A 23,968-nucleotide genomic window follows, 5' to 3' on the forward strand; every position below is an offset into this window, starting at 1 on the left:
GTAGAATTTACATTCACCCACAATGGGTTAGGTTAGCAATGAAGCAGCAGGGAATGTCAGGGATAAAGTGCTGGAGGGGGTGGGGAAGGAGGGGGTGGGGAAGGAGGGGGTGGGGAAGGAGGGGGTGGGGAAGGAGGGGGTGGGGAAGGAGGGGATGAGTGGATGGAGTAGGACACCAGGTTTTTAAAGATAAAGACCTGCTTTATTTGTGAAATGCACATCGAAACATCAATGGAATCACAGAACATCACCACCCCAAAACGTCCTTCGGCCCATCTAGTCCATGCCAGACTATTAATATCCCTAGTCTCGTTCACCTGCTGCTGGACCATAACCCTACATACCCTCCCATCTATATACCTATCTAAACTTGTATTAAATGCTGAAATCAAACCTGTGCTCATCACTTGCACTGGCAGCTCGTTCCACACTTGCACCACCCTTTGTGTGATGTCCCCCTTTCATGTTCCCCTTAAATACTTCACCTTTCACCCTTAACCTGTGACCTCTAGTTCCAGTCTCATCCAACCCACAGTGGTTAAAGAAATTCCTCATCTCTCTTCAAAATGGACACATCCCTATATTCTATGGCTGAGCCCTCTGGTCCTAAATTCCCCCCACAAGAGGAAACATCCTCTGCACATCCACTCTCTGGCTAGACCTTTCAATATTCAATAGATTTCAATGAGATCCCCCCCCTCATTCTGGGACAAGACCAGAGTCAAATGTTCCCCATACGTTAACTCTTTCATTACCGGGATCATTCACGTGAATCTCATCTGGACCCTCTCCCATGCCAGCAAATCCTTTCTTAAATATGGGGCCCAAAACTGCTCACAATACTCAAACTACGATCTGACCAAAGCCTTACAAAGTCTCGGCCTCTCAGGTTGTGTGGGAAAGCAGCTCTCTGAGAACAGGAAACACAAACATGAGAACATCTGCAGATGCCAGAAATCCAAGGCAACACTCATCAGTTTGTTCTGGTCGGTGATTTTAACTTCCACATATTGACTGGGACTCCCATACTGTCAAAGGACTAGGTGGGATAGAGTTTGTTAAACACGTTCAGGACAGTTTTCTTCATCAGTGCGTAGAAGGCCCCACGAAAGAGCCTGCGATACTGGATCCGCTGTTAGGGAATGAGACAGGGCAGGTGACAGGAGTTTGTGTAGGGGAACTCTTTGCATCCGGTGACCACAAGGCCATTAGTTTCAAAGTAAATATGTAAAGAAGGCAAGTCTGGTCTGCGGGCTACGATCCTAAATTGGAGCAAGGCCAATTCTGATGGCGTCAGAAATAATCTGACAAGTGTGGATTGGGAAAGGCTGCTTTCTGGCAAAGTGCACTTGATAAGTGGGGGGGAGGTGCCTTCAAAAACAACATTTTGAGAGTTTGAAGTTTGTACGTGCCTGTCAGAATAAAAGGTAAAGGTGACATGTGCAGGGAATCTTGGTTTTCAAAAGATATCGAGGCCCTGGTTAAGAGAAAGAAGGAGGTGCATAGCAGGTATAAGCAAGCAGCAACAATGAGTTGCTTATGGAGTAAAAGAAATGCGAGAGAACACTTTAAGAAAGAAATCAGGAAGTTGCCCTAGCAGACAAGGTGAAGGCAATGGATCCTACATATATATTAAGAACAAAAGGATTGCAAAGGACAGAATTGGTCCTCAGGAAGACCAGAATGGTAATCCATGTGTGGAGCCAAAACAGAGTGGGGAAGATCTTGAATTATGACCATAAGGACATAAGATATAGGAGCAGAAAAAAACCCATTTGGCCCACCTTACCTGACCTGCCATCTTATCATGGCTGATCCAGTTTTCCTCTCAAACCCAATCTCCTGCCTTCTCCCCATATCCCTTCATGCTCTAACCAATCAAGAATCTATCAACCTCTGTCTTAAACATACATAAAGACTTGGTCTCCACAGCTGCCTGTGGCAACGAATTCCACAGATTCACCACACTCTGGCCAAAGAAATTCCTCCTCATTTCCGTTCTAAAAGGACGTTCCTCTATTATGAGGCTGTGTCCCCTGGTCTTGGACTCTCCCACCACAGGAAACATCCTCTCCACATCCACTCTATCAAGGCCTTTCACCATTTGATAGGTTTCAATTAGCTCACCCCTCATTCTTCTGAATTCCAGTTAGTACAGGCCCAGAGCCATTAGAAGCTCTTCATATGGCAAGCCATTCAATCCTGGGATCATTTTCATGAACCTCCTTTGAATTCTCTCCAATTTCAGCACATCCTTTCTAAGACAAGGAGCCCAAAACTGCTCACAAAACTCCAAGTGAGGCCTCACCAGTGCTGTATTGAGTCTTAACATTACATCCCTGCTTTTATATTCTAATCCGCTTGAAGAGAATGCTAACATTGCATTTGCCTTCCAACCTGCAAATTAACCTTTCGGGAATCCTGCACAAGCACTCCCAAGTCCCTTTCCGTCTCAGTTTTTTGTATTTTCTCTCCATTTAGAAGATAGTTAACCCTTTCCTTTCTTCTACCAAAGTGCATGACCATACACTTCCCGACACTATTCCACCTGAACATTACTTTACCAATTCTCCTCATCTGTCCAAGTCCTTCTGTAGCCTTTCTACTTCCTCAAAACTACCTGCCCCTCCATCTATCTTCATATTGTCTGCAAACCTTACAACAAAGTCATCAATTCCATCAACCGCATCATTAACATAGAACGTAAAAGAACTGGTGTCAACACAGACCCCTGTGGAACACCACTAGTTACTGGCAGCCAGCCAGAAAAGGCTCCCTTTATTCCCACTCTTTGCCTCCTGCCAACCAGCAATCTAACCATGATAGAATCTTTCCTGTAACACCATGGGCTCACAGCTTGTTAAGCAGCCTCATGTGTGGCACCTTGTCAAAGGCCTTCTGAAAATCCAAGTACACAACATCAACCAATTGTCATTTGTCTATCCTGCTTGTTATTTATTCAAAGAATTCCAACAGATTTGTCAGGCAAGATTTTCCTTTGAGGAAACCATGCTGACCACGACCTATTTTATCTGGTGCCTCCAAGTACCCTGAGACCTCATACTTAATAATTGACTCCAATATGCTCCTAATCACTCAGGTCAGACTAACGGGCCTATAATTTCCTTTTTTCTGCCTCTCTCCCCTTGCCTGAAGAGTGGAGAGACATTTGCAATTTTTTAGCCTTCCGGAACCATTCCAGAATCCAGTGATTCTTGAAAGATCATTACTAATGCCTCCACAATCTCTTCAGCCCCCTCTTACAGAACCCTGGTCTGGGTGACTTCAGACCTTTGTTTCCCAAGAACCTTCTCTTTAGTAATGGTAACTTCACACACTTCACAAGTACATAAGAAATAGGAGCAGGAGTCGGCCATCTGGCCCGTTGAGCCTGCTCTGCCATTCAATAAGATCGTGGCTGATCTGGCCATGGACTCACCTCCACCTACCCGCCTTTTCCCCGTAACCTTCAATTTCCCCTACTATTCATCACTTCATTCCCCTACTTTATGCCTCCTGACACCTGGAACTTCCACAGTGAAGACTGATGCAAAATGCTTATTCAGTTCGTCCACTATTTCATTGTGAATGAAGTTTTTGCAACTGTATTTACTCAGAAGACAGACACAGTGTCTATGGAAATGAGTTAAAGTGGCACCAACTTCTTGGACCCTGTACGGATTACAAAGGAGGAGGTGTTTGCTACCGTGAGGCAAATCAGGGTGGATAAATACTCAGGGACTGAAAGCGTTCAATCGGACCCTACAGGAGGCAAGTACAGAAATTGCCAGGGCCTTAGCAGATAGTTAAATCATCCTTAGAGATAGGGGAGGTACTAGATTACCGTAGAATAGTCAATGGCGCGCCTCTGTTTAGAAATGGCTTTAAACATAAATGAGGAAATTATAGGCTGGAGAGTCTGACATCAGTTGTGGGAAAGTTAGTGAAAGGTATTCTAAGGAACTGGATATGTAAGTATTGGGATAGACATGGTCTGATTAATTACAGTCAACATGGCTTTGTGTATGGTAGGTCATGTCTAACCAATCTTATAGAGTTTTTCAAAGCAGTTACCAGGAAAGTGGATGAAGGCAAGGCAGTGGATGCTGTCTATGTGGACTTTAGCAAGGCATTTGACAAAGTCCTGCACGGGAGGCTGGTCAAGAAGGTTCGGTCACTCGGCATTCAGGATGAGGTAATAAACTCAATTAGACATTGGCTTTGTGAGAGAAGCCAGACACTGTGACTAGTGGTGTGCCGCAGGGATCATTGTTTGTCATCTATATCAATGATCTGGATAATAATGTGACTAACTGGATCAGCAAATTTGCAGATAATACCAAGATTGGGGGTGTAGTGGACAGCGAGGAAGACTATCAGAGCTTGTAGAGTGATCTGCATCAGCAGGAAAAAAAAAGGCTGAAAAATGGCAGATGGAATTTAATGCAGACAGGTGCATGGTTTTCCACTTCGGTCAGACCAACCAGGGTATTCTTACACAGTGAGCAACAGGGCATTGAGGAGCACAAAGGGATCTGGGAATAAAGGTCCGTAATTGTTGAAAGTGGCATCACAGGTAGATTTGGGTCATAAAGATAGATCTAGGTACATTGGCCTTCATAAATCAATGTACTGAGGGCAGGAGATGGGATGATATGTTGAAATTGTATAAGACATTGGTGGGGCATAATTTGGAGTATAGCATGCAGTTTTGGTCACCTACCTACAGGAAAGATGTAAAGAAGGTTGAAAGAATACAGAGAAACTTTACAAGGATGTTGCGGGATCTTTTCCCGCTGAGGTTGGGAGGGACTACAACCAGAGGGTATGGATCAAGGGTGAAAAGTGAAAAGTTTCAGGGGAGCACAAGGAGAAACTTCTTCTCTCAGAGGATAGTGAGAGTGTAGAATGAGCTGCCAGCACAAATGGTGCATGAGAGCTCAATTTCAACATTCAAGAAAGGTTTGGATAGGTACATGGATAGCGGGGTTATCGAGGACCGTGGTTCCGGTGCAGGTCAATGGGAGTAGGCAGTTTAAATGGCTTCAGCATGCACTAGATGGGCCAAAGGGTCTTTTTCTGTGCTGTACTTCTTTATGACTCTATGACACACACAAAATATTGAAGGAACTCAGCAGGCCAGGCAGTGTCTACAGAAAGGAATAAACAGTCAACATTTTGGGTTGAGTCCTGATGAACGGTCTTGGCCCAAAACATGGACTGTTTATTCATGTCCATAGATGCCGCCTGACCTGCTGAGTTCCTCCAGCATTTTGTGTCCATTCTCTGAGAACTGGACCAGCGTTTCATTGACTCTTGTTAATTGATTTAGAGATACAACACGGAACAGGTCTTTCCAGCCCAACAAACCATGCTCCCCAGCAACCCAATGATTTAACCCCAGCCTAATTACAATGACCAACTAACCTACTTGCTGGTTCAAATTCGGACTGTGAGGAACTGGACCACAGGAAGAATGTAAAGGCTTTCATACAAAGGACACGAGAACTGAACTCTGACGCTTGAGCTGGAATAGCGTCGCACTAACCATGATGCTTTTCTGCTATCAGGGGCTGCAGGGACTGGCGAAGGGGTAGAAATTTGAACATACCTGAAGGTTCTGTATGGTGTCGTGAGATCGAATCCCCGCCTGTCTGTCTCTTTCACTGTGGCCACGTTCATTTCCACAGAGGTGATGCCAATCCCAAGCCGGTGATCCTGCAGATCGGAACAGGCACCATGGTGACATAGATCTGAGCGGGCCCATGGGGTGAACAGAAGGGGGTCATGAGCGGTAGGGGGTGGCAGGCAGAGAACAGAGGAGGGGGCCAGAAGAGAAGCGGGCAGGGAAGTTAGAGCCAGTGGGAGACGAGAGGGTGGGATAGTGAGAGAGAGATTACAGGCCCTCCCACAGAGTGACCTCTAATTTATAATGAACAGCGACCTCAAAAATCTTGTGCCCATTGACAACAACATGTGTGCACTGAATGTTTAAGTAGAAGTAAACCTGAAGCTATTCTAATGATAATAAGCTGTCCCACTTTAACTGAACGAGCAGTTCTTTCTGCTTCACGCCCTTTGCTTCTTTGGAATTCAACATTGTGAATCAATAACTTCTTCAATAAAAACTATAAATAAGCCAGTTCTAAAATCTGCAGACAAATCATCACAAACTCCATGATATCAGCAACCACCTCCCCCGCATCAGAAACCAGAAAAGGAAATGTAAATGTATAGGATCGTGAAATATACTTAACGAGCCAATGAAGTAGAGGGTGACAACCTTCAGTGCACAGTTTGAATTCCTTTGCATGAGCATACATGAGGGAACATTGAGAGTGACCCTCCCTCAGCACCACTCCTCCCACAGCGCGACCCTCCCACAGTACCACCCTCCCACAGTACCACCCCTCCTACAGTGTGACCCTCCCTCAGTACCACCCTCCCAGTGTGACCCTCCCAGTGTGAAGCTCCCTCAGTACCACCCCTCCCACAGTGTGACCCTCCCTCAGCACAACCCCTCCCACAATGCAACCCTCCCCAGTACCACCCCTCCCAGTGTGACCCTCCCTCAGTACCACCCCCAACAGTGTGACCCTCCCTCAGTACCACCCCTCCCACAGTGTGACCCTCCCACAGTACCAACCCTCCCACAGTGTGACCCTCCCTCAGTACCACCCCGCCCTCAGTACCACCCCTCCCCCACAGTGTGACCCTCCCACAGTACCACCCCTCCTACAGTGTGACCCTCCCTCAGCACAACCCCTCCCACAATGCAACCCTCCCCCAGTACCACCCCTCCCACAGTGTGACCCTCCCTCAGTACCACCCCTCCCACAGTGTGAGCCTCCCTCAGTACCACTCTCCCACAGTGTGAGCCTCATTCAGTACCACCCCTCCCTCAGTACCACCCCTCCCCCACAGTGTGACCCTCCCTCAGTGTGACCCTGTACTGGAGAATCCCACTTCTGAATTGGAACAACTCAGGTGAATACTCGTCAGTGACATGGGAGAGCTAGCAAACTCATGATGGGCTGGATGGCCAGCTCTAAGTGCAGTGCTGCCCGGCCAGTGGAAGGGACTCACCTCTTCGTTCTTGTAGAGCCACACCTTGTCCCCCCGGATTGAGACGTAGACCTTATTCCGGGATGCCCGCAGTTCCAGATATCCGTACTTCTCCCCAAATTCAGAGATGCTCTCCCGCAAGAAGTAGTCGGATGTACAGGTTGCTCTCGACTCCAGACGCTCCTTCTTCTCCTCCACTGTTTGTTGGATCACTCGTACCCACTCATTCCGCTCTCCTAGAGCCAGCACAACAGCGTTCGCAGTCTGGCATCTAAGAATTCCAACATTCTACCTCCCTCCACCTTGCTCTGACATTCTGTATCCCTCCTGCTTTTCTCCCTCCTTCCTTCCAATCTTTCATCCTTCAAAACTCCCTCCATTTTCCCACTACCCTCACTCTTTTACCCTCCTCCCAACGTTCAATAAACATTCCACCTCCTCTTCTCGTCTTCCAAATTCCCTACAAACGTCTGATATTTCCAACTCTCTCCTCTTGCCTCCATCCTCACATTTACCTCCTTCCCTCCACCCTCAGCTCTGCCTTTAACATTTTCAACCCCCCTCACTCCAATTCCCTCCCTCCAGAACACACCCTACCTTTCACATCCCTCCTCCAACCCTCCATCCTCCTCCCTCCCAGTAAACTCGTTCATCCCTCCCTCTAACCTGATCACCACCTTCCCTCCTCCATCCCTCCACAGTACCAACTTTCCACCGATCATTCCTCCTCCATTCATTTCCCCGCCAAACTTCCCAACACTAATGCCAACACCCTTCCTCTGTTTCCTCAGCCATGGGGGGGGGGGGGGGGGGGGGGGGGGGAGGAAGCGCATGTGGAAAGCGGAGGATGTACGGGCAGGTGTTGAAGTTCGAGGGGTGCGTGGAAGGCAGAGGGTGTAGGGTCAGATACGAAGCCCACTCACCATCGCTCTCCGCCCGGAACACAAAGGTACGGTTGGACGTGACAACCTCAAACTTCTGCTCACCGACGTAGGACACCCGAGTGATGGATCTGACAGAGATCACCCGTTTGGAATAAACCTCCTGCAGGATGAGCGGGTAGGGAATGAAATCTCAGTGCGGACACAGAGAAACAAAGACCACCACCGGGACCTCAAACGCCCCCTCAAGCTCAGAGATCCCTTCCCCCCCCCCATCCCATCGGGCAGAAGACACAAAAGCCTGAGAGCATGTCCCACCAGGATCAAGGGCAGTTTCTACCCCACCGTTAGAAAATAGTCATGTGCGTCTACATCCAACACAGTCTGAGGATGTACTTGGGGTGGGGGGGGGGGAGCAGCCCACAAATGTCACCATGTGCCAACACAGCATGCCCACAACTTGGCAACCCTTATTAACCTGTACACCTTTGGAACGCGGGAGCGAACTCATGTTGGCACGGGAAAACAAACAAACTCCTTACAGACGACGGTGGGAATTGAATCCCCGTCACTGCTGCTCCTTCATCACTTTCTTGTTGTTTGTGGTTCAGAAAACCACAGGTCTTCCACTGACCACGGTACCATAAAACGATCAAATGCAGAAGTTCAAGATTAAATGCAAATGCTACTGTTTTTCACAATTACTGGAATCCACGTCGAGCGCAGGGCGCCCTGCACCAACAAAGGGAAGTTGGGAATTAAATGCAAGCACTGGAGGTTTTCGCAATTACTGGAAGAGAATTCAGATATGGGACAAGCAAGCACAATGCACAAACAGCAGAGAGAGGCTGCTGACCTTCCTGCTCGAGTACTGCAGGCCCTCCGTGGGCCTGGGTGCACCACGGATGTTGTGCCCTAGCTGACGTACGTAAACCACAGGACAGCAGAGGCCAATACAGTTTGGCACAGGCAGCATCGCAGGAGTTGCCAGTCAGCATCGTCTGCCTTCGGGACTCCAGCTCTGGATTCTTCCTCTGGGTTTACTCCCGAGGCCTTCCCCGTGAGTGGGTTTCCCCGTGAGATCAGAGTTTCCCTTCTAGATGAGATGTCGGCCATGGCTGATGAGCCCCATCTGCCCGAAGCAACTGGTGTCAGTAAACTGCCTTTGCCCCTTCTCTTGTCAGTACAAACAGTGCCACTGGGCTTAATAGCCAAGCTACACGTGAAGGCCAAGAGCTGGGACTTGGTTGTGAGAGGATATTTGAGAAGCATGCCATTGGGAACATTGAATAGGTACAGGTAGCCCCTCTATGGCTATGACAACGTGAAGGAACCTACAGTACTCAAAACCCAACCCCACTATTTCAGCACCCTTACAGTACAGACACTGAGCATCACTGTACACTACAGTCCTCAAACAATCACCATGGCTACTGACATCCAAAAGGTCCTGAACCACGATACGCACGGTTCAGCAACTGCACCTCACACTGAGGGCACAGCTGTAGTGCGAGGACTGCCTTGACCGCAGTTCTTGCATTTCCACATTCTAGGAGTACGTTAGCCACCGAACAACTTCTCCAGCTCCTCCGAGTCTGAATGTAGGACAGTGCAGCTCAGTACAAACCCTTCAGCCCACAGCATTACGCTGCTCTTTTAACCCACTCCAAGATCAACCTAACACTTCCCTCCAATACAGCCCTTCATTTTCCTGTCAGTTATGTGCCTGGAGTTTCTGAAATAGCCCTAATGGATCTGCCTCTATACCACCTCTGGCAGTGTGTTCCTCACACCCTCCACTCTCTGTAAAACATCCCCCCCCCTTTCCTCCAAACACTATCAAATTATGCCCCCTCATATCAGTCATTCTGCCCTGGGGAAAAGTCTCTGCTTTTCCACTGTCTATGTCTCCTATCGTGTACACCTCCATGAAGTCATCTCTCAGGTTTTGCTCTGAAGAGGAAAGTCCTAGCTCGCTCAGCCAATCCTCATAAGACATGCTCTCTAATCCAGACAACATCCTGTTAAATCTACATATACAAACAAGCTGGATGAACTCAGCAGGTCGGGCAGCATCCATTGAAATGAGCAGTCAAAGTTTCGGGCCAAGACCCTTCGTCAGACTCAGATCCTGGTAAATCTCCTCTGCACCCACGCTAAAGCTTCCATATCCTTCCTATAGTGACGTGGCCAGAACTGAGCACAATATTCCAAGTGTGGGCTAACCAAAGTTTTATAGAGCTGCAACATTACCTCATGGTTCCCGAACTCATTCTCCAGAATAATGAACAACAATGAACCTTATGCCTTCTTAAGTACCCTAATAATTGTGCAGAAACTTTGAGGGATCTATGGAATTGGACCCAATATTCTTTCTATTCCTCTACACTGCTAAGAATCCTGCCACTAACCCTGTATTCTGCCTTCAAAGTCAACTTTCCGAAGTGAATCACTTCACATTTTTCCAGATTGAATTGTATTACCTCGCTCAACCTATCCACCTATCATCTCTAATCCAGGCAGCATCCTGGTAAATCTCCTCTGCATCCTCTCTAAAGCTTCCACATCCTTCCTATAACTGAAAATAATACTCCAAGTATTGGGAAGAATCTTAATCACCAACTCGCTTGTCCCCATTTCCCAAGTCCTGAGTTAGAACATGCCCACATCTAGCCCCTGCCAAACTGATCTGCCCCCCAACACTATCCTGTCTCAGCAAAGTTCACAGCTACCATCGGGCAAGAAGTCTTAAGTCCTACAACTCCCGATTCAGGAACAGCTACTTTCCTACAACCATCACGCTCTGAAACCGTATGACCATAACCCGACCTCAGCAACAGATTGGACGAGACTACAGAGGGTTGTGGACTCGGCCAGCTCCATTGCAGGCTCCCCACCATCAAAGACATCTTCAAAAGTCGATGCCTCAAGATGGCATCATCCATCTTTAATGACCCTTACCATCCAGGACATGCCCCCTTTTCACTGCTATCAGCAACCTGAAGGCACACACTCAACATTTTAGAAACTGCTTCCTCCCCTCCGCCACCACACTTCTTTATGAACAATGAACCCGTGTATACTACCTCACTATTTTGCTCTCTTTTCACACTATTTTTATGTATTCTAATTTATTTAATACATAAAAATTACTATGTACTGCTGCTGCTAAACAAATTTCATGACATATGTCAGAGATAATAAACCTGATTCTGACTCTCCTCTCATTAACACCCATCAGGGAGGGGGTACAGGAGCCTGAAGACACAAACTCAAAGTTTTAGGAACAGTTTCTTCCCCTCCTCCATCAGATTTCTGAACGGTCCACGGACCCATAAATACAAACTCATTATTCCTTTTTTCCACTATTTTGGTAATTTATAGATTTTTATCTTTGGCCTATACTGACCTCAAGATATAGGAGCAGAATTAGGCTATTTGGCCCATCGAGTCTATTCCATCACGGCGGAATCATCAGCCTCTCAGCCACAATCTCCTGCCTTTTCCCTGTATCCGTTCATGCCCTTACTGCTCACAATACACCAAATAAGGCCTCACTAGTGCTTTATAAAACTTGAACATTACATCCTTGTTCTATATTCTACTCCTCTTGAAATGAAAAGGCATTACACTTGCCTTCCTCACCACCAAATCAACCTGAAAAATAACCTTCCTGCAGGAGGGCCTCCAAGTCTCTTTGCACTTCAGATTTATTCATTCTCTTTTCATTCAGAAAATGGTTAATGCTTTCATTTCTCCTAACAAAGTGCATGAACATACACTTCCCAACTCTGTATTCCATCCTCCACTTTTTTGCCCATTCTCCTAATCTGTCTAAATCCTTCTGTAGCCTCTCTACTTCCTCAAAACTACCTGCCCCTCCACCTGTCTTCACTCTGTCTGCAAACTTGGCCACAAAGCCATCAATTCCATCATCCAGATCACTGCCGTGTAACGTGAGAAGAAGCAGTCCCAACAAAGACCCCTGCAGAACACCACTAGTCACCGGCAGCCAATCTCTTTGCCTCCTGCCAGTCAGCAGAGACCACGCACTTGGGATGTTCTAACTCATCGCACTTGTGCAAGTGACGGCAAGCTTGACTTCAGTTTGCACAAGACATCACTCTAATATTAAAAATCATACAACAGAGAAAGGGGTGCCAGGGTAGCACGACACCATTACAGGAGAGCTATTTTGTTGTATTGGAAAGATCCTAACCGGACGTTTGATACATCAGATTTGAGCAAACCTGGTGACCTTTTATTCAATATTTTCATATGATTTAATTTTTCTTTTTTTTTTACTTTTCCCCCCCACTTTTTTTTTAAAGGTACTTTTTTCTTCTTCTCCGTGACTTTTCAGATTTGACCAGAAGGATTTCCCCCTTTTTTTTGTATTTATATCATCAAATGGAATGCCCACTCTTCTTTTTTGTTGTTTTAGGTTAGTTTAGTGGGTTTTTTCCCTTAATAATGGCAATTTTTGATCTTTTTTTTTAATTGTTAAGAGGAGTTGTGGCTCCTTTTATATATTAGCACAATATTATACTATATATGATTTTGACAGTGTACGCTCCTTTTTTGTTGTTTGTACTTCTATCGGAATACGTACTTGATATAACTTCTCTGATTTGTATTTGTCTTTATATATTTTTAAATCAATAAGGAAAGATTAAAAATGAAATGAAATGACACAATTACAGCTCAGGATGGTGGGGCTTAGAGCTCAATTCCGGCATCCTCTGTAAGGAGTTTGTATCACGTGGGTTTCCTCCGGGTGCTCCGGTTTCCTCCCACAGTCCAACGACAAACCGGTTAGTGGGTCGTTGGAAGTTGCCCTGCGATCAGGCGAGGGTAGGTAGTTGGGTGGCACAGCTCGAAGGGCTGGCAGGGCCTGCTCCACTCTGTATCTCTATATAAAGAAACAAGCAACTTTTCTGCAAAATAACACATTTTACAATATATGTCAGCGAGAACAAACCCGATTCTGGTTCTGACCACCTCCCTGGCATTTGTTGTCTGTCCGTGTGTAGTTTCTTCATTGACACCATTGTGTTTCTTTGTATTTACTGTGAATGCTCACAAGAAAGTGAATCTCAGGACTGGATATGGTAAAGTATATGTACCATGGTAATAAATTTACTATGAACTTTGATTTCAGGCACCCACCACCCTCAGTACAAAATTAACTTGTCCCACACATCTCCTGTAAATTTTCTCCATTTCACTTTAAATGCATGCCCCCTGGCGTTTGATATCTCTGCTTTGGGAAGTAAAAGACACCACTGTCTGCTCTGGTTCATCCTTTCAAAACATTATAAACCTCTATCAGGTCTCCCTCAACCTCCACACCTCCAGAGAAAACAACCCGAGTTTATCTAGCGAAAGCACATGCCCTCTAATCCAGGCAGCATACTAGTGAACTTCTGCACCACAGCCTCCATTTGCTTCCCATAATGGGGCGTCCAGAACTATTTGCAACACTCCAGATGTGCCTAACTTGAGTTTATGAAGCTGCTCCATAACTTCCTGACTTTTGAACTGAATGCCTCGACTAACAGAAGCAAACATGCCATATGCCCTCTTAACCACCCTATCAACCTGTGTAGCCTCTTTCGGAGAGTTATGAATTTGGACCCCCCCCCCCCCCCCCCCACCCCGGGTCTTTCTGCACAGGGTCTTGCCATTAACATGGGTGCCACAACAGCAGAGCAGTTAGTAAGACACCATTACAGAGCCAGCGACCCGACTTCAATTTCTGCCTCTGCCTGCACGGAGTTTGTATGTTCTCCCTGTGACCGCGTGGGCTCCTTGGAGTCCCCCAGATTCCTGCCACATTCCAAACACATACTGGTCAGGGTCAGTAGGTTGTGGGGCACACCACGTTGGTGCTGGAAGCATCGCGACACTCGTGGGCTGTCTCCGGTACAGCTTCGGACTGCGTTGCTCAGGTGAGAGCAGTGTAGGCACCAACAGCAAGCCTCCATTGAGGAGACAGCCCAATCACAACGGGCCATGGATTCTTTCTGTGTAAACCGGGCGACCTGAGTCCCCACTGCTCCAGTCCAGAAACCAACTCACCTTCTCGTTCTCGAAGTACCTCAGGTAGTCGGTGTCCAGTCGGACAAAGCGGCGTTGGTAGATGTAGGAGCTGCGGACACAAGGACAAGGACAGTGGTCAGTCAGTCGCTCGTCGCTGAAGGTGGTGAGCTACTCACACTGGCCCTCAAATCCAAGGATCACCAGCTGCTGGAGGATCCAATTCTTGCCAAGCACTTTGCCTCTCCCCGATCCCCAGGCTACCCCTTCCCCAGCAACGCACACAAAATGCTGGAGGAGCTCAGCAGGTCAGGCAGCATCCACAGAGAGGAGTAAAGGGTCGACGTTTCTGGCTGAGACCCTTCATCGGGACTGGAAAGGAAGGGGGAAGAAGCCAGAATAAGAAGGTGGGGGAGAGGGGGAGTGGGTAGGAGGAGAACAAGCTGGAAGGTGAAATGTGAGACCAGATGAGAGGGAAGGTGGGTAGGTGGGGGGAGAATAGCGAAAGAAGCTGGAAGGTGATAGGTGGTAAAGGTAAAGGGCTAAAGGAGGAACCTGATAGGAGAAGAGAGTTCTCCCAATGACCATCCCTTTCAATTTGACTTCCCATTCCAGCATGCAAGTCCATGGCAATTTCTCCCTCCCCCACCTCCTTCTTCTGGCTTCTGCCCCCTTCCTTTCCAGTCCAGATGAAGGCTTTCTACCCAAAACGTTGACTGCTTATTCTCCTCCTTAGATGCTGCCTGACCTGCTGAGTTCCTCCAGTATTTTGTGTGTGTTGCTCGGATTTTCAGCATCTGCAGAATCTCTTGTGCTTACTCTTTCCTCTGCCTCACGCAAAGCCACCTCCTAACCTTTTCCCCCAAAAAACTCACAGCCCCTCTCCATCACAACCCCCTCCCACCACCATACATATATACCCTCCCCAAAGTCTAAAACAGAGATAATCTCAGCCTATGGGTCAAGCCCACACCAATATCAGAAGCCCCAAACTGGGCACCTTGATAACTTTACTGTTAAGATAACAAAATCAGAATGGATAACGTCTTCTCACACTGTTGAGAAACGAAAGAGCCACACAATAAATATGCAAAACCTCACTCTGTATTTTACTGGATCCCCCCACTCCCCCTCAGGTTGAAACTCTCCAACTCAGAATGGAGGAGCAACGTCTCGTTTTCTGTCTGAGTAGCTTCCAGGCAGACAGCAAGAACACTGATTTCATGATGTTGGAGTCATAGAATACTACTGCACATAAACAGGCTATTCAACCCATCTAGTCTGTACCAAACTACTTATCTGACTACTCCCATCGACTTAGACCTGGACCATAGTCCTCCCACTCACGTACCTATCCAAATTTTGCTTAAGTATTGAAATCGAACCCACGTCCACCAGCAGCTCATTCCACACTCTCAGCACTTTGAGTCAAGAAGTTTCCCCTCATGTTCTCCTTAAACATTTCACCTCTCACCCTTAACCCATGACCTCTAGTTTTAGTCTCACCCAACCCCAGTGGAAAAAGCTTGCTTGCAATTACCCATCTATACCCTCATAATTTTGTATAACCCCATCAATCTCCCCTCATTCTCCTACACTCTGGGGAATGAAATCCAAATCTAGTCCACTTTCTTGGCTAGTGTCTTCTGTTGCTGTTCTGAACATTGCGGGCTCACTGGAATATGTGGCAACACTTGTGGGCTAACCTCAGCATTAAGAGTTTGTGTGTTCTCCCTGTGGCCATGTGGGTTTCCTCCACGTGCTCTGGTTTCCTCCCACACTCCATAGACATATTCCATTAGGGTTAGTGAACTGTGGGCATACTATTTTGACATGGGAAGTGTGGCAACTCTTGTGGGCTGCCCCCACCATGTCCTTGGACTGTGCTGGTTGATTGATTACTTTATTGTATTTTTTTATTTTAGTGATACAGCGCACTGGAGGCCCTTATGACCCTTCCAACATCATCCCAGCAATCCCGACAACCCCGATTTAACCCTAACATAATCACAGGACAATTGACAATGACCAATTAACCAATTCCATACCTCTTTGGATTGAGGGAGCAAACTGGTCACCCGGAGAAAAACACACACCCCACGAGGAGGACGTGCAGAAACTCTTCAAAGAAGGCATCGAGATTGAACTCCAAGATCTGACACCATGAGCTGCAACAGCGTTGCGCTAACCGTTACACTACCATGGTATCCATGGTGACCAAGTAAGGAGATGGTCACGTTAAACTGGAGTGCGTAGGAACTTCTTCTGATATGGGACGCAAGTTTCCGGAATTTCTGCCCCAGAGGGTTGCAGACACTGGATCACTGGGGGTGTTTGAGGAGGACGGAGTTAGTGCTTTGGAAGTCCAGCGAATTGATGGCAGTGGGGAATTGGAACAGAGAAGCAATTGAGCTCTGGAACATTTTCAAGAGGCAGCTCACACCTGCTGTTGAACAAACGAGTTGTTTTCTCGGGAATGAGGCAAGATGATGCCAGCGGTTTTTCAGACCCAGGTGACTTCTTCCAGTTTGTCCACAAAACAGCTTATTCTGCTCTGCGTCTTTCTTTTCTTTTCCAGGTGGGTTGGGTTCTGTCGGAGTCCATGATCTACACGGTTCTTCACAAGCAGTGGGTTTTCAGACCGCTGTGCAACCTGGCATTTCACTATCTCCAGGAACAGCCTGAAAGACGTGTACCTTCAGAGGGCGGTCCTGCAGGTAACGTGGTTCCTCAACAATTTCGCCAACTGAAGCGTTGCGAGAGAGTACAACACCAGACAGCAGGAGAAAGAAGGCCCCAGCATCTTGTGTGTGTTGCTTGGATTTCCAGCATCTGCAGATTTTCTCTTGTTTGTGGTAGCAATTTAGTTGGGCAGTTGATTACAAATTGAATTGGTCTGACCCAACATTGTGGGCCAAAGGGCCTGGTCGCATGCCACACTGATCTACATCCTCTGATGACATCCATCATTGATGGCTTTCAACACCCAGGACAGGACACGCTCTCTTCTCATTACCACCAAAGAGGAGATACAGGAGCCTGAAGACCCACACTCAATGACTCAGGAACAGCTTCTTCCCCTTCCTACTCAGAAATAGCTTCTCTCCGAGACCCTTCCCGGACATGAGGAAGGAAGAGGGAAGATGGGGGGAGAGATAGGAGTAAGAGGGCAGGAGGGAGAATTTACTAGAAGTTCGAGAAATCGATGTTCACGCTGTCAAGATTGGACGTGGCCCAGACAGAATAGGGGATGTTGCTCCTACCCACCCTCCCTGACCGCTTGTACTCCTTCCCTTTTCCCTTCTCCCCACCTGCACTTTAGGAACCGCTCCTTCCTCTCTACCATCAGGTTTCTGAACACTACCTTTTTTCGGACACAATTTATTTCCACAGTTTTTAATAGTAACTTTACATATTTGCACAGCACTGCCACCACAAGGTCTCACACCACACGGGTCAGTGATAGTAAATCTGAAGCCGAGCCTGCTGAGACCACGCTGAATGGAGATTGGGGAAAAAAAAGAAAAAATTGGACTCATCAGCCGCGGTTGGCAGCTCATCTAGAAGAAAGACTCGGATCTCAAGCCTCCACTGCCTCGCGGCCATACCCACTCGTGGGGAAGGTTTCGGGAGTAAACCCCGAGGGAAACTCTGGAGCCGGAGTCCCTGAGGCAGTCCTACATCGAGTTCAACGCTGACTGGCAACTCCTGCGAAGGTGCTGGTGCTAAATTGTATCGGTCTCTGCCGTTCCTTTGAATTCATCAGCTGCATGGGCAACAGCTTGCTCTCCATATCGTACTGCCCTGGCTTACATATCACAGAGACAGCTAGGACACAAGACCCGTGGTTACCCCAACTGATGGAGGGCCTCATTGAATGGTGGGGAGAGGTACGAGCAGCTCCTGCTGAAAGGAGAAGGGTCAGCGGGCTGAACGGCCTTCGATGTCTCCTCTCAAAGCCCAGTGAAGTAAAGTTCTACTCTAACGCACTGGAAAACATGCAGATCTACCCCATCACCACTGGCACATGATACCATGCCAGAGCTAACACCGACGTCAACACAACACAGGGGAGGGTCCCAACTACACCCAGTAACCACAGACAATACCACAGTGGGAAAAACACTCTATTCAAAAACAATTTCAAGACACCCAAGCACTCCAACAGTCACCCATCACCACCGCCCATCAGACCTGAGGATGCTCCCAGATGAAAAGTAATTCAAGCGCAACAACCTGGAAGAGAAAGAAGGTTCCGGAATTCAGAGGGTCCACACTGCGCCAATGTTCGGAGGGGACCTCCTCCTCCCTGACTACAAGCCACACACTTCGAGCTCGGCTGCTTACTACCTGCGACTGGCAGGAGGTGTGGGACATTGTTTGCGAACGGGGGTTTCTGATGAGGACGCCTACCACACAAGTCTCTGGGGCAGAATCTTCACCCTCCCCACCCAGACAGCGTAGAAGACTGGCAACGTACACAGCGTGTTATAGATCAGTTGCAGATATGGGCGGTGAAATGGCAGATGGAGTTTAATCTGGCCAAATGCGAAACGTTGCTCCTTGGTGGGTCACGTGGAAAGAGACAGTACACCGTCAAGGGCAAGACCTTAATGGTGATGATGACTCTTGGGGTCCGAGTTCACCGCTCCCTGAAAGTGGCTGCACACTTTGACGTGGGGAAGGCAGCACATGGCATGTCTGCCTTTATCACTCGAGGCATTGAGTTCGGAAGTCAGGAAGTTATCCTGCAGCTTTGCAAAACTCATGTGGGGCATTGCAAACCGTTCTGGTCACCCCATTACAGGAAGGATTTGAGAAGCACAGATAGAGGAGACAGAGAGCATCTGTTTCCAAGGGTTGAAATGTCTAACACTAGAGGACAGGCATTTAAGGTGAGAAGGGGTAATTTCAGAGGGAGATGTGAGGAGCAAGGTTTCTTTTTAAAAAACAGAGAGTGGTGGGTGGCTGGAATACACTGCCTGGGACAGAGGTAGAGGCAGATTCATGAGGGACTTTCAAGATAGATGCATGAATGCGAGGAAAATGGAAGGATATGGACGTTGTGAAGGAGGAGGGATAGTTTAGTTGGCCATTTGATTACGGATTTAATTGATTCGTCACAGCATTGCGGGCTGAAAGTCTGCACTGGTCTACACTCTATGGTCTTTATACCTTTGCATCAGATTCTGTGCACTGCATCCCATCCTCAGTCCTTCCTTACTACCAGCACAGAGAGGAAATCACAAGGCAGGCACGCCAGTGTCTTTACATTAAGAGGTTCATTAAGTCACCAAGCTCTCTAACCAGCTTCTACAGACTTATTGTTGAAAGTATCCTGAATGGTTACATCATGGTCTGCTGGAGCAATCTGAATGTGCAGAATTAAGATTAAAGATTAGCTTTGTTTGTCACATCAGGGCAGAGAGAGTAAATAGATCAGCTGTGATGAAATGGCGCAGCAGACTCGATGGGCCGAATGGCCTAATCCTGCTCCTCTATCTTATGGTCTTATGAACATCAAGACATAGTGAGATACGTCGATTGCATAAAATCCAGCAGAGCCTGAGATTGTGCTGGGGGCAGCCCACAACTGTGCAGCACCAACACAGTCTGCAAACAATTCACGAACCCCAGCCAGACACCTCTGTGAAGAGGAATCCATGCAGTCACAGGGAGAACGTGCAGACTCCTCACAGGCAGCAGCAAGAACTGAACGCTGATCGTACAATGGCTCTGTGAAGCTAACTGCCGTACCGCCGTGCCCAGAGAGTAGTGGACTCAGCCCGATACACCACAGGCGCATCTCCCCATCATCACTGGTATCCAGAGCAGGTGCTGCTTCAAGATGGCAGGATCCATCATTAAAGATCCCCACCACCTGGACCATGGCACCTTCTCTCAGTTCCCATTGGGCGGGAGGTACAGAACCCTGAAGTCCCACAGCCACACCACTAAGTTCAAGAACAGCTACTTCCCTTCAACCTTTCGGTTCTTGAACCAACTGGCACGACCCTAATGGCTACCTGAGTACAGCAACACCGTGACCACTTTGATCACTGCACTAAAACGCACTTCCGTTTTTTTGTTCTCATTAAGGTCTTTCTTTTTAAGAATGTGTATAAATTTTTCATTTATGTTTTTTTCTTATGAATACAGGTTACCTGACGCGCTGTGCCGGTGATGCTGCCGCGTTGCACCTGTGCAGACATGGATTTGCGCAGATGACAACTGCTCCACAGTAGCGGACTGTTAGCGCGATGCCATTACAGCTCAGCGTGTCAGAGATTGGAATGCAATCCTATGCTGGTCAAAGGAGAGGCAGTGAATGTCATTTACTTGGATTTTCAGAAGGCGTTTGATAAGGTGTCACACACAAGGCTGTTTAACAAGATAAAATCCCGTGGCATTACAGGAAAGATGCTGGCACGGACTAAGGAATGATTGACAGAGGCAGCGAATGGTAATAAATGGGGCCTTTTCCGCTTGGCTGCCAGTGACTAGTGGCGTTTCTCAGGGGTCAGAATTGGGACTGCTACTTTTCACATTGTTTGTCAGTGATTTAGATAATAGAATTGATAGCTTTGTGGCAAAGTTTGGTAATTGCAGCAGGACTTCGACAAATTGGAAGAATGGGCAAAAAAGTTGCAGCCGGAATATAATGCTGGGAAATGTATGATAGCACATTTTGGTAAAAGGAAAAATTGTGTGGACTATCATCTAAATGGGGAGAAAGTTCAAACATCAGAGGTGTGGAAGGACTTAGCAGTCCTTGTGCATGACTCCCAGAAGGTTAATTTACAGGTTGTGTCTGTGGTAAAGAAGGCAAATGCAATGTTGGCATTTATTTCAAGGGGAATAGAATATAAAAGCAAGGAGATAATGCTGAGCCTTTATAAGACACTGGTCAGGCTACATTTGAGTATTGTCAACAATTTTGGGCCCCTTATCTCAGAAAGGAGAGAATCCAGAGAATGATTTCAGGAATGAAGGGGTTAACATATGAGGAGCGTTTGGCAGCTTTAGGCCTGTACTCACTGGAATTTAGAAGACTACTGGGGGATCTCATTGAAACCTACTGAATGTTGAAAGGACTGGATAGGGTGGACGTGGAGAGGATCTTTCCTAATGGGGATGTTCAGAACTAGAGGGCACAGTCACAAAATTGAGTGGCGACCCTTTAGAACGAAGGAGAAGAATTTTTTTAAGCCAGAAAGTAGTAAGTCTGTGGAATGCTCTGCCACAGATTGCAGTGGAGACCAAGTCCGTGCGTATATTTAAGGCAGAAGTTGATCATTTCATAATCAATCAGAGCATCCAAGGATATGGCAACAAGACAGGTGTATGGGGTTGAGTGGTTTCTGGGATCAGTCATGATGGAATGGCAGAGCAGACTCGATGGGCTGAATGGTCTAATTCTGTTCCTATATCTTATAGTCCTCTGTAAGGTGTCTGCATGTTCCCCCTGTGGAACTTGTGGGTTTCCTCCGGGTGCTCTGGCTTCCTCCAAAAGCCCAAAGATGTCCAGGTTAGTAGGTTAGCTAGTCATTGTAAATTGTCTTGCGATTAGGCTAGGGTTAAATCGGAGTTGTCGGGGGTTACAAAACAGCACAGCTTGGAGAGCCAGAAGGACATAGTCAGCACTGTATCTCTAAATAAAATTAACTCAGTTACATTCAAACATGTCAATTAGTAGGCCGTTCGGCCCTTTGAAGCCTGCTCTGCCATTCAACAAAGCATGGTTGACGCAAGTTAACAAACCTGAAATCTGGACACAACCTAAAAACTGCACAGAATACTCCAGATTAGACCTCACTAATGTCATATAATACTTCAATACTACATCTCATCTCCTGAACTTAATGCTCTGACTTACGAAGGCCAATTTCCCAGAAGACCTCTTCATGACCCCGCCTACCCGTGATGCCACTTTCAAGGAATTATGGATCTGTACTCACAGATCCCTCTGTTCTCTGTTAGTCCTTTCCTGTTTGTAGGAACAGGGAACAGACTTGGAAGGTTGGACACTGAAAGGGCAATCTGAACGAGGTGTATAAAATCGTGAGGGGCAGAGACAGTATGAATAGGAGTACACATCCCACATAATCTCTCATTGTCCCAGAACAGTTCACCGACGCCTCTACGTTCTGTGGAGGCTGAAGAGAGTTGGACTTTGCACATCTGCATTCACATCTACAGAAGCACATTTATACTCGTGTCCTACCAGAGAGCATTCTAACAAACTGAATCACTACACGGTACAGAAACTGCACTGCGGCAGACAACGGGCAGTCAAAACTGTCCAATGCATCATCGGCACCGGCCTACCCACCATCAAGGACACGTATACAGAAAGGTGCCTGAAAGGGGCCAGTAACATCATGAAGGATCCCACCCACCCTGCTCATGGACTGTCTGTCCCTCTCCCATCGGGGGAGGCTACGTAGCATCCACACCAGGACCACCAGACTCAAAATCAGTCACTTTCCTCAAGCAGTGAGGCTGATCAACACCTCCACCCACTAACCCACCCCTCCACACCCCCAATCACCACTACTTTATCATTTCCTGTCAGTCACCTTATGTACAGACACTCCTGTGTCAAGCGTCACTTTATGACAGACAACCAATCCTTCTGTATTTATTGTGTTTTTATTATTATTGCATTATTTTATTGTGGATTTTTTGTGCTGTATCGGATCCGGAGTAAGAATTATTTTGTTCCCCTTTACACTTGTGTACTGGAAATGACATTAAACGATCTCAAGTGCGCAGTCTTTCCTCCCTAAGCAGAGAGGAACCAAACACTAGATGTCCTAGGTTAAAGGGTGAGAGGGGCAAGATTTAAAAGGGAAGAAACTTCTTCACTCAGAGGGTGGGACGTACATGGAACAAGCTGACAGAAGAGGAAGTGGTTGACGCAGGAACAATAACAACATCTAAAAGACACCTGGGTAAGAACATGGATAGGAAAGGTTTAAAGCATGGATTCCTAACCTTTTTTTAATGCCATGGACCCCTACCACTAATGGTGGGCCCCAGGTTGGGAACGCCTGGTTTACAGTGGTATGGTCCAAGTGTGGGGGAAATGGGACTAGTTTGTTTGGCACCAGGGGTCAGCATGGATGGGTTGGGCCGAAGGGCCTGTTTTTATGCTGTACAACCCTATGGCTCACCATCTGTTCTGGAGGGGCCACGGCACAGCATCCCAGAAATCTTCAGAAAGTTGCAACTCCAGTTCCATCATGGGCATGAATTTCCCAGCATCAAGGACATCTTCCAAAGGCGAGGACTTGGGGGCGCTTAATACCTTTTCATCACCAGCACATGCCCTCTTCTCATTGCTCCCATCAAGGGGGTGGTACCGGAGCCCGAAGACACACACTCAACATGACGGAAAGAGTTTCTTCTCCTCTGCCATCAGATTTCTGAATGGTCCATGAAAACTTCCTCACCACTTTGCCTTTTTTTAAATGCTGTTTATATATCTCATTATAATTTATAGTACAGTGGATTCCAGTTAATTGGGCCATTGGTTAACCAGGACAGCCACTCATTTAAGGACAACTCTTAAAGAACAAAAACTAATTGCTGGAAAATAGCCGGAATTCCCTTCACTTATTTGAGGCACCATGGTGCTTAAATTGGGACAAGAGACAGTACTAACTAGAATCAGTGGTGTGGCCTTGTGTGGCCATTCGACACTACACCATGTGCAGAGTCAGCAGTTCTTAAACAGTATCAGATACGTGTGCTTGCATTATGTTTTCCACTTTTGTCGACAGACACTGATTCAAAAAGCAGTGATTTTTGATCAGTTTTGCTTTTCATTTTGACTTTCAGATCGTTGCCAACCTGATAAAAATTACACAACTGGACCGAATTAAAAGCCAGACACCTCTAACCATTCATCTGTTAATAACCATCAGGAACTAATACACCGTTTTATAGTATTGTGGTACTATTGATAGAGTTCTAATTTT

General features: G+C 47.1%; 1 protein-coding gene across 5 annotated transcripts in view; it reads right to left on the minus strand.

Annotated features, from left to right (window-relative positions):
- Positions 1-23,968, minus strand: part of LOC140727089 (arf-GAP with Rho-GAP domain, ANK repeat and PH domain-containing protein 1-like) — a 287,466-nt gene that overhangs the window by 64,373 nt on the left and 199,125 nt on the right. For all 5 annotated transcript variants that reach the window (XM_073044336.1, XM_073044338.1, XM_073044337.1 and 2 more), the window contains 4 exons: positions 14,028-14,097; positions 7,989-8,109; positions 7,087-7,301; positions 5,612-5,718 (listed from right to left, as the gene is read on the minus strand). In XM_073044336.1, the coding sequence (XP_072900437.1) occupies positions 5,612-5,718; positions 7,087-7,301; positions 7,989-8,109; positions 14,028-14,097 (513 nt within the window). The remainder of the gene's footprint in view (positions 1-5,611; positions 5,719-7,086; positions 7,302-7,988; positions 8,110-14,027; positions 14,098-23,968) is intronic.

Source organism: Hemitrygon akajei, chromosome 4 (assembly GCF_048418815.1).
Source record: "Hemitrygon akajei chromosome 4, sHemAka1.3, whole genome shotgun sequence".
NCBI lineage: Eukaryota > Metazoa > Chordata > Chondrichthyes > Myliobatiformes > Dasyatidae > Hemitrygon > Hemitrygon akajei.